Raw genomic sequence first — 12236 nt, 5'->3', positions numbered from 1 at the left:
AGACCTAGGGGTCCCTTTGGCTCAGAATAAGTTGGAAGGTCCAGCAAGAGGGTTAGAATTTTTGGGATTACTAGTGGATGCAGAATAGGGATTGTTTTACCTGCCTATGGATAAGATAGACAGACTGAAGGCTATAATAAGGTTGGTTGTGGCTAAGAATAAAGTACGGATCCGGACAGTTATGGAGCTGTTATGGTTTCTGAATTTTGCATTGCAGGCAGTGCATATTTTCTGTAGATTAGTGGTATTTTTGTTTAAAGGGGGCAAGAGTAAACACCACAGGGTTAGGGTGAATAAGTTGGTTCGGGAGGATTTGTTGCTGCAGTTGTGTTTTTTGGATCATTTCAATGGGATTTCCTTTTGGCAGACAGACTGGGTGGGGCAAGACGAACTTCAGTTATTCACAGACGCAGCAGGTGACATTGATATGGGGCCTTATTTTGATGGACAGTGGTTTGCAGTTAAATGCCCTTTGCATTGGAAGGAGGAATTGAAAAGGGAGGTCACATTTTTAGAGTTGATGCCAATTTGGGCAGCTTCGATAGTTTGGAAGGATCGCTTACAGGGGAAGCGGGTAATTTTCCATTCGGATAACATGGCAGTGGTGCGGGTTTTGCAGAAGAAGACGGCCAGGTCAGAACTGCTATTGTTGATTTTATGTAAGTTGGTTTTACAGAGTTTGTTAATAAAGTTCTCATTTACAGAGGTGCATGTGCCTGGGTTGAGGAACGACATTGCTTATAGCTTGTCCCAATTTCAGTTTTCCAGGTCTACTCTTGCCAGAGGAGGTGTGGAACCTTGGGTCGAGGTAACCAGGAGGTTGGTGTGTCATTCTTGGATGGTGTCTACAAGGAAGGCGTATGGTAGGGCTGTTTGTGAATTTGATCAGTTTGTATTACAGTTGCCAGAAGACGAAGGGGTGTGGTCTGAGGAGTTATTGCTTCGTTATTTAGCTCAACCCGAGGATTAGATAAAGCCTTACAAACAGTTAGGGTGCAATTAGCATATTCGTGCAGGTATCTGGTTTACATGACTTTATGAAGTCATGGACCATAGGGCATATGTTGAAAGGATGGGGAAAAGTGGCTGGGGAGCGCAGTGATATGCAATGACAGCTGACCAGGGTGTTGTTAAAAGTTTTGCTGAAAGGTTTAGCGTTACTGTAAGGTAACTCCTCGGATTACGTTATGTGGGTTACGTTGTGTGTATTGTTTTATTTTGGTGCATTTCGCGTGTCTGAGTTGTTAGGATCATTACTTTGGAGGGATGTAATGGTAGGTTCTGGGGCAGTTATTACTGGGTTGCAGAAGACTAAGACAGATCAGTTGGGGAAAGGTGCAGTGGTAGTGCTCAATGTTGGGCTTTGCCCACTAAGGTGGGCTGTGAAATTAAGACAGACTCAGGTGGGGGGCCCATATGATCTGGTCTTCCGTTTGGTGGATGGCAAGGGGATGACAAGTTGTCGGCTCGTACATCTCATCATGAGGGTTTTTCGTTGCATGGGTTTTTCATGGGAGAGGTCTGCATCTCATTCCTTTCATATTGGTAGGGCTTCCAACTTGGCTTGGGATGGTAGTTCCATTGAGGTTATTAAAAGAGTGGGGAAGTGGTCTTTTAATTCATTTTTAGCTTATATTAGATAAAGTTTTGCTTAGCATATGTTATTCATTTTCTTTTCTTTTTGGAAAGCAGATTGTCATCCTGGGTCATTCTTATATTCACTGGGCAGAGAAACGGGCAGCGGTTAGAGTGGATGGTAAAAATTTGGGTTTGTCTCAGTTAGGTTAGACAGTTACTTGGGATGGGGTTAGAGGGCTTAGATAGGGATGCACAAGTTTGAACAGGTAAGCTTGAGAGTAGGTTATCTCCGAATATTAGTGGTGCACTTGGGAGGCAATGATCTGGGAAATCCTTTCAGAGAAGGAAGAAACAGTTGGTGGATATCATACTACAGGATTTGTTGACGTTGCAGACGTTGTACCCTGGTATGTGTATAGCGTGGCCAGTTAGCTCCACGTTTGATTTGGAGGAAAGCGATTAGTTATCGGGCTATTGAGTGGGTTAGAAGGTTTGTTAACTACAGGTTGGCCAGGCAACTGGGGTTTTAGGTATGTATGCCATCGAACATAGGAACTTCATGGATAGTGATGTAGTTTGGTTTCGATCAGATGGGGTGCATTTGAGTACCGTGGGTTTGGATTTGTTTAATGTTCACTTGAAATTATTTCTAGAGGGTATGGTGAAGGCTGTGAGATAAGAAGGGAAACAGCCTGGGATCAGGCTGGTGGGTGGAGAAGAGGGACAGGATTGTCCTTTTCTGTTTACCCTGTAGGTGAAGGTGGTCATGACTTTGAGTTTGTGGACCAAGTGAGTTGCTTGGCCCTGCTTGATAATAAGTGAATTTATTTGGATGATGGTTAATTTGAAAGGGTGAGCAGGTTGCTGCCTGTTTAAGGTTTGGTCAGGGTGAGTAGGCACGCTGCCCTGATGGATGATTGAACAGGGTGAGTGGGTACACTGCCCTGATGAATGACTCAGCCAGGGTGAGTAGGTAAGCTGCCCTGAGATTGTTCGAAGATTGTGAAGTTTACGGTTATTTGTTTTATGTGAATAAAGTTAATGATTAGGTTGTATTAATAAAGGTCATCAACTGTCTTTTGGTGTTGGTGTGAGTTATATAAAAGGGGGCTGGGTCAAATGAGGTTTGGGACAAACCGATTTGTCGAGGACCCTCTTTTGGTGAATGGGGGGTATTTTAGGAGGAAGGGGGGAGTTTGGTGTGGATAAGTTAGGTAGCTAGGACTGGGATTTTAGACAATAAGGGGTTAAGTGGTTTGGGGAGTTAAGGGGAAGTGATGTAGGTTAGAGAGGGACTTAGCGTATATATTTGGTAGCAAAGGAAGTGGTGTCACATTTAGACATGAGTTGGTGACCCTCCCTCCCAAAAAATGTTTTCTTTTGTGTTATCACTTGGTAGTTCAAGGGCAGAGATGAGGGACAGGATTATCCTCTTCTGTTCTCCCTCTAGGTGAAGGTGGTCATGGCTTTGAGTTTGGGGATCAAGTGAGTTGCTGGATGCTGCTTGATGATAAGTGAATTTATTTGGATGATGGTTAATTTGAAAGGGTGAGCAGGCACGCTGTCCATTTAAGGTTTGGTCAGGGTGAGCAGGTACACTGCCCTGATGGATGAGTGAACAGGGTGAGTGGGTATGCTGCCCTGATGAATGACTTGGCCAGAGTGAGTAGGGCATGCTGCCCTGAGATCATTCAAAGATTGTGAAGTTTATCGTTATTTGTTTTATGTGAATAAAGTTAATGATTAGCTTGTATTATTAAGGTTGTCAACTGTCTTTTGGTGTTGTTGTGAGTTATTTAAAAGGGGGCTAGGATAATATCTGGTTTTCTCTCATCTTATTTTTTGAACTGCTAGAAATGAGTGATCCCATGTCATATAAATTTCATCATTCTCTATAATGCTTTGCAGTTCACGTTTCCATTGCTTCTCAACTACTTCTGTATGCTAGTACTTGCACAAAAGGCTACTGCTGATAACTGGATGGGAAGATACAAATTTACACTAGAGTTATCATGTACAACCCTGCATGATTTGGCAGGTGAGCAATATAAACTGCCTGAAAACAGTGGCAAGAACTTTTAACTGTGTTTAAAGGTGCATATTGCAAGGCTTCTTATGGTCCCCACAATCACTTGCCTAGTATTGTTGCTGTCCATCATTATGCAATCAATAAGTGTTTATGTTTTTCAAGAAGTTTCAGTGATTAAGACCAGTAATTCTATGAATCCTATCGGTATACACCACAGGGTACCACAAGTGCTAGTCAATTTTCTGACTGACCTTTAAGACTTTTCAAAATTGTTTCATTTCAATTGGTGAGGAATGACTCAATGTCCATATCACTCTGCTACAGAAAAATATATCATATCCAAATACCAGCTCAACAGTTTGCTATCAGTGGTGGATAGAACACTGGAATCCCTCTGTTATGACTGGAGATATCCCAACTAGTAAACTGGCTTACTGGTCCCCATCAGAATATTTTTAATCACAGAAAAATCACCTTTCTAAACAATTTCAGCTTTACAGCGAATTTAAAAATCTTTAAAATGGAAACTGTTTAATAGCATTTACAATAGCCTACAAAAACTATAACTTGGTCAGCTATTATGAACTCACACCAGTACTTTGGGCACACAAATAATGTGCCGAATACTATTGGAAAAATGCTGTTACATTCTCTCTCTCTCTCTCTCTCTCTATATATATATATATATATATATATATATTTTTTTTTTTAAAACATTTTCTTACAGGGAAAGGTCCCCTGCACATACCCCCAAAACGTACTACAAAGTTTTTAATCTGGGAGGGTAAAAGAATGTACCCTTATCCCCAAAGTTTAGAAGCTCAAATTTACTATTGTGGCAAGCCTTGATGTTACTGCATATTGAAGTTTTGACCATAATGTTATGGCACTTGATTAATGTATTTGAATTGTGACAGTGTTTTCCTTAAGCTTCCATCCACCAGAAATGGGAAAAAAGCTGTGCATTGTTGCAAGCATACACAAAGTGTTATCAAAGACAAAACAAATAAAAAATAAACAAACATCCTATACCATGTCTCTGCTATTCCCCAGAAATTAATCCTGCATCATGTCTTATTAAATCTATTCGCTAGTTTTATAATACACAACTAAGAGTATTTCCATTCAGATCAGTCTTCATGAAACGCATAAAAAATGTTGCATTAATACTACTGCCAGCTCAATGGTGCATAGGAATGGAGCCCTGCTTATAACTCGGGTAACCCAGGTTTGAATATCAACTCAGGTAGCAGAGGGTTCAGCAGTGGAGAAAGGGGAATAATGAGGCATTTTTTGTTTGGCTTTTACTGGGGGAATGTGTGCCTCACAGTGTACAATATCTTGCTGTAATTTCCAGTGGAGACTGGGGGCTTGACGGAGTGCATCTGCTTACGAAGAGGCAGGGCATCACTGAGGCTACATCACTCATGGAAGCTGGTGTCATCCCCGACATATGCCAATTGCATGCACAGAGCTTGGATGTTACAAAAGGCACATGTGAGGAACAGTTAGGCCTTGTGTAAACTAATCTCCCACTGGCTACTTGGCTGACGGCCTCTGAGAAGTGAAGGCCCTGCCTTGTACTGGAAATGAGCAGGTTTAAGTTCTTGACTATTACTGGGAACAAAGAGGCATAAGCTGGAGCACTAAACCAAAGGCTATCAGATGGAGAAACAAAAATTGTGATAAACAGAAAAAAAACAATGGTGCATTACAATCAAATATTGACCACAGAGCGAACTATCTTGATTCCATCTATTAATGGTCACCCAAGCAGAGAATACTCTGAACTTCTCTAAACACACTGGCTTGTACATACAACATAAAAACTACAGTCCTGATAACTGGTACAGATCAGTTATCGAAAATAAGAAGACAGATGTACTATTGGGGCATTGGCAATGGCAAGCTGAATCACTCCGGCTAATGCATCACTGCATTCAGGTGAGAAAACAGGACGCTGTATTCAGCATGCTGTCATCCAGAAAGATGAGGGGAAATTGTCTATCTTTGTAGACCACTGCTTGGGCTCCCACCCCTAATACTGCCTGTAGCTTTAAAAGGCAATGGTTAGAATTGCTGTCTCACAGTGCATCTCTCTGCAGTTTGATCTTCAACCGAGATGTCTTCTCTGCAGAGTTTGTACTTCCTCTCCCTGTGTGCACGTGGGATTTTGTCAGATGATCTGGATTTCTCCTACATCCCAAAAAATATTTTGGAGGTGAACTGATGATCCGCCAAATTCCCACTGGTGCATGTGGTGTGTTTCTGTCTGCATGTATGTGCATATGTCCTATGATTATCTGGTGTCCATCTTCATGACGGTTTCTCCTTGTTCCTCCAACTGAATGCTGGGAAAAGCCATAACTCTTAAATGGATAAAGCATTTAAATGGAGAATGAATGAATGACTCTCCTAGTAAAAACACAAAGGTGATACACATCTTGCTGACAGTCTACACAAAGTCAACACAAAGTCGCCACCAGAATACTGGACCAGGTAAACTCATTGAACAACATGCCTATCAAACCTGCAGGGATAAAAAAGCATTTCTGCAGGGGGAAGGAACCTATATTTTGCACAACAATGGGGAAAAGAGAAAAACCCTGCAAGAGTTAAACAAAGTACTTGTACTACTGCTATCTTGCAATACACCACATAAATGTAAAAACATCCAGGGATTGTTCAGTTTAGTGAGTTGAATCAAGGAGTCTGCATTCCATGTGGTACTATTTATCAAATAGTGGTTCTTCCATAGCATAGCTTGCTTGCTTCTTCTCTGATATTATGATCTTGAAAAGATCACAGAAACAGAAAGGCTATGATTAAGCTACACTGCAGCAGAAAGTATGTTCATATACGAGGTACACAACATATCCACAAAAAGATATGCATGCACTTATTTTACATATGTCATTTAAGTGTTTGTCTCCAACCAGTAATGGGTGATGTCACGTGGTTTCTTAGTTCTTGGTGCTTTCCTTGGCTGTAAGTTTATTAAGAACCTCTAAATCTATAACCTTTGAAGACCACTATTCTTTTAGAAAATATGAAGAAACCTATTTGTTATGCTGTTAGTTGCCACTCATGTGACTGAAATTACAAGAATATTCAAACAATTGCTACATATTTTAGGTATTGAGGAAGTTAATGAAATAGTCTGAAGCTGTTTACTCAAAACACAATTACTAAGCTTTGCATTTTGTATACCTTTGTGTCAACAGTTTCTACAGGATGATGGGAAGAAAAGAGTGCAGGCAAGGACAGGAAGTAAAAGGTATGAAAGGTCCTCACATTTAAAACTGGGTAAAATGAAGACTGTGACTTTTGCAGACAACAGTAGTAACATTAAAATGTTTTGATTAGGTGGCAGAGGCAAACAGCTCCAGCGTCCACACTAATGGTTTCTGTTCAAAATCCACAAGCTAGTCAAAGGAAAATGTAAGTAATAACTTGTGATATTGTCTGTTACAGTCTGTATTGTTATTTAGCTACTTCCGCTTTGGTTTATTTAGTTTTGCAGGCATAAATTTTCACACATTTTGAATTTACCATTTTTAACACCAAATGATGTAAGAATAAAACAGAATTACACTTTTATACATATAATACTCCTGTTTGTCCAATGGAAAGAAATGAATGAGAAAAGGCCGGCTTTTCGGATACCTCTTTTAATGTCACATAACATATCTTCAGGATAGCTGTGGGCAGTTTTATTGTACAAAAATCCCAAACAATAGGGTCAAATTTTAGGAATGTATTTTCAATGTGGTAGTTCCCTGGGGTAGATGTCTTCTCAAAGTTTATAATAATGTATTTTTTGGCATTGAGTGTAAGACCATTATTTTGACACCAGTTATTTATTTGAGACAAACCTTCCTGCAGAATGGCCAAGTAATTTGGGGATTCAATGACTGCGCCTAGCTTATAGTTATGTGAAGCTTGTTATGCAAAGGTGGAATATGTGCTGAGTGTACAACTCTCCGGGTGATTTAACTGTTTTGGTCAACATGTTGCTGACCAAAGTTGATCACCTTACGCAAAAAATCCAGGACTGTGTCGAGAGGAACCCTCCTATACAGCAGGTTGGTTCTGCTGGGCGTTCTACGCCTGTAACACCGCAAGATACATGCAGGGGAAACGTACATGGTGGTAACGAAGTTCAGGAAATAGCAAGGCAGCCTGAAGGGAGTTCCAATGCAAACAGAGATGGTACTGAATCTAACATACATCGTCATGGGGAAGGAGAAATAGCAGCAATACCAACTATGGCTGTTTTTTTTTTCAAAAAGGGATTGTTTTTTCCTACTAGGAATACAAGCGATCTTTCAAATAATCAAGAGACCTCGGTGAGTTCTTTTCTTGATAAACTAAATGCTTTTGACAACAAGTTGTTTCGTTGCAGGAAGTTGCAATTGGAGGTTTCTTACCTCCAAGAATGTATTAGTAAGAAAATAATTCCAAAGGGGTTGCGCCAATGGCGTTACCCTGCTGGTTTGGTTAATAACTCAATTTTCCATCAAGAATTATTGGTCTTATTTGATAAACAGGGCATGGATTTTTTAGCATTACTTATTCATTTTTACAATGCTGAGATAAATAAATTACAAGAAGATCTCACACAACTTGAGTCCTTTTTGCAACAACATTCTGATTTTATCAGATATAAATATGATTATTTAAGGATTTTGTCCAGCATTGAAGCATCCATTACCAAACTGTTGGCAAATAAGAAACGTAAAATTGACAGAGACATTAAGGAATACAGTAATAAAAAGGCTTACCCCCCTCCCCCTCCAGGGCAAACTAGTTTTTGGGGGGCCAATGAGGCTTCTACCAATAATAATTTTCTCCAGGCGACACAGGAAGATTCTTTTAATCAAGATATGGTGCCTGTTCAGAGGAGTGAGCGTATTAAGAACTATGGTAACAATGCAAATGGTGGTAATGGACGTTATAATAATCAAAATCAAATAGACCAGAGTCCAAATGAAGATGAAACCAATCAGGGTTTTTACAGGGCCAGAGACAGGTCAATTCCTGTGTCGAACAACAACAACATCACGTCCAACAACAGGGGGCGTACACAGAGGAGGAGAAGGGGGAACCAACGAAGGAGATGATTCCCCCTGAAACAAAGGGACCTAATGTTCTTACCAGTAAACAAGGTGATTTCAAGATCTATAATTATACAGTGCTAACAGAGGAACAAGCTTTGATAGACTTTTTCTCTAAAGGACTTTCATTTGTTCCTGATAAAAAATGTAATTTAGTTAACACTATCATAGACTTGAAGTTATATGTGTGTAAACTAAATCTGGCTTTTAGTTTGGGCAACACGCCTACACTTCTCAATACTCATAAAGTATCAAGTATTTTTAATCCTCCATTATATGGTGCTTTAAGTATTTTTGAGAAGGTGTGTGAAATTGATTTAAGGTCAATGTTTAATTCAAATGCTCCTCCTAAAATAATGAAAGGTAACATTTCTAAGAATGAGTTGGCTTTCATTTCCCTCCTTAACAAATGTAAAATAAGAGTTATGATGCCAGATAAGGGAGGTGGCCTCATCTTCATGGATGAGTACTTTTATGATAGAAAAATGCTTGAACACCTACAATCAGATACATACTCGAAGTCAAGCCTTAATGAGGTACACTTAGCTTACAAGAAGATTAGAGGAGTACTGGATGATTTTTTTCTCGAAGGTAGTATAGATTGTGACATCTTACATTATTTAACCATGCCAGCCCCCAGAATTCCCACCTTGTTTGGCACACCGAAAATTCATAAATATTTGATTAATCCCCCCTTCAGACCAATTGTGGACGGAAGGGGTTCTATCACGTACGCTTGTGCCAAATTAGTGGATGATATTCTTAAACCTTTACTAAAAAATGAGCCACAAATTTGTAAAGATTCCTGGGGTTTCTTGGAACATATTGACAAAATTGAATATGATCAAGACCTCATATTTCTCGTGGTGGATATTAAGGACTTGTACACGGTTATTCCTCATCAGCTGGGAATAGAGTGGACAAGAAATTGTATGCTGCGTAAGGAGGCAACTAATAATCAAATGTACCTGGTAGAAACATTTTTAGATTTAGTGTTATCAAATAACTTTTTGGTGTTCAAAGACCAGTTTTTCCTCCAAAGGACGGGCATTGCCATGGGTTCTCCCTGCGGATGTAGTTTCGCAAATAGTGTACTTGCACACTGGGAACATCAGTGGTTATTCCAAAATGATATGTACCAACAACGTCACTTGGTACATCAGGTACCAAGATGACATGTGTTTTTTATGGAAAAGGTTCATTAGATTCGATTCCTGAATTTATTAATAGCATTTCAAAAATGACCAATTTCCTACAATTTACCTATTCTATAGGGGTAGAGGAGATTTGCTTCTTAGATGTTAAACTGAGTAAGGACAATGCTAATGGAAAATTCAAGTCAGTGATTCATAGAAAGTCAACCCATTCAAATTCCTATCTCCACTTCTCTAGTGCTCACCCTTTCCATCAAAAGAGAAGTGTGGTGAAAGGGCAATTTGTTAGAGCGGCAAGAATGGTGTCTGAAAAACAGGATTTCATTAGCGAATGTGAAAACTTAAGTTTAAAGTTTTCCATGAGAGGCTATCCGGATTCTCTAATAAAAGAGGTAATGGACGAAGTTCAGGTTAAAAGAGAATCAGGCCATTTTAAGCCTTTGTTGGGAGGGGGAATAATGCATGCAGTACAGAAGACCAAAATAGGAGAAGTACCACCTATTAATTTTCTCTTTACATACTGCATATATTTCAACTTAATTAGGGGCATCATTTCCAAAAATTGGAACATTCTTTTGGAGGACCAATCTTTGGCTAAAGTGATAGGACTTCATCCAACTTTTACATATAGGAGAGGGGTTAATTTAAAGAACCTCATTGAAAAGACCACAGTCAAAACTAGAATGATCAGTACAGGTATGTCTAAATGTGGGATGTGCCCACAGTGTAAATATATTTTACCTGGTAACAAGGTTAACATCAATGGTAAAATTTATTTCATCAATGACAAGTATAATTGTGAAACCAAAGGTGTAGTGTACGTTGCTTTGTGCAGGGGATGTCCCTCATTTTACATTGGTAAAACGAAGAGGTCATTAAAGAAAAGAGTTTATGAACACTTATACGCTATAGGGAGAAGAGACATGACCAATGCACTTGCTAAGCACATCTGTGAACACCCTGAACATTCTTTTTTGTTTTCAGTTGTACAGCAGGTCAAAACACACCTTAGGGGGGGGGGGGCCATGGCAATTATGGCTTGAAGAACAGGAGGTCTTTTGGCAAATTAGAACATCTGCCCATATACCCCCAGGGTTGAATGAGTATGCATCCATCAAATGCATTCTCAAACTAAAAGCATTGAAGAGATGAGGTTGTTATTACGTTGTTTTACTACCGGGATAACACCCCTATGGTTAAGGTATGAATTGAGAGTTAGTGAGACATATGTAACAAATATTTGTTTTTTCTATAGTGACACTGTTATTATTATTAATACTTAGTTTATATTATTGTTACAATTTTTAGTACTGGTTTATTTTTATTTTTAATAGGGAATACATGCAGATGCATTTATTTAGCAGTTTATCTTCTTAATATAGGATGTATTGCTACTTAAATGCATAGAACTTTATACACAATAATACACTTATATGGTTGTTGGAGTGTATTAGTTGGATCTCATGTTGCTGTCTTGCTTTTATTAACTTTAATACAAATATTCTAATGATATAAACATTTTATTAATATTTACAAGAAATTCATGTAGAGAATATGGTTTAGTTGTATTATCATTTTTTTAAAAAATAATGTATTTGGTTTTATGTATTAGCCCTTTAAAATACTGGGTTGTAGGTAATTAAGTGTTTAATTTAATTAATTACTTTAATTGCTTTGTATCTGTTTCTAGTTATGTATAAAAAGCTGTGCTGTGAGTTTGGTATTGTATAAGTCTGAAGAAGGTGGAGGAATATCCTTAGCCGAAAGTGCTTACTTTTATCATTAAACAGTCCGTGCTGTAGCTGCTGTGTCCGATTTCGCTTATTTCAGTTTTTCAGTTATTTGTTATGCTTTCAGTAATTTTCTGTTTTATTTTCATTAAGCCTATTATTTATACAGTTCTTAATAAATCATGACTGTTTCTATTCTTGTTTTCATTATTAATAGTTTTATGATTGTTTTAAATACCCTCAATAAAGTCTCAATATCTGCTATTAATTTATTATTTTAAAGATTTATAATGCACATTATGTTATTTCTTCTTGCTATCAAATTCATTCTTGTAGCTAGCTTATGCAATCCTTTAGTTATGGTGGTATATCAGTGTAATTTTAGCTTTTCTACTGCAACTACTACTTTTGGTTAAGAACGTGTTAATACCTCTTGTTTGAAGCCTTAACTACACCTAAAATATACTTTTTCCTTTTTGTAGTTTTAATTTGAACATATCTAGAACTTTCCAAATTTTGTTCAGCTGATTACCCCATTCTTTAATTTTTTTTCATCATAAAGGTCATATTTCACTACATAAAAATGATTTTAGGGTGTCCCATATTTTGTAACTTTCTCCTTCCCTGT

The 12236-nt window shown here is 38.4% G+C and overlaps 1 protein-coding gene across 1 annotated transcript in view; it reads left to right on the top strand.

The window, feature by feature from the left end:
* The window catches only part of LOC122789963 (UAP56-interacting factor-like), a 340611-nt gene that overhangs the window by 270504 nt on the left and 57871 nt on the right, over positions 1–12236 (top strand). Inside the window, exons 6-7 of the mRNA XM_044057460.1 lie at positions 6832–6884; positions 6974–7048. Of these exons, the coding sequence (XP_043913395.1) occupies positions 6832–6884; positions 6974–7048 (128 nt within the window). The remainder of the gene's footprint in view (positions 1–6831; positions 6885–6973; positions 7049–12236) is intronic.

Source organism: Protopterus annectens, chromosome 15.part0, assembly GCF_019279795.1.
Source record: "Protopterus annectens isolate FY-2018-M chromosome 15.part0, PAN1.0, whole genome shotgun sequence".
Lineage (NCBI taxonomy): Eukaryota > Metazoa > Chordata > Ceratodontiformes > Protopteridae > Protopterus > Protopterus annectens.
This window is presented reverse-complemented; position numbering and strand designations above follow the sequence as displayed.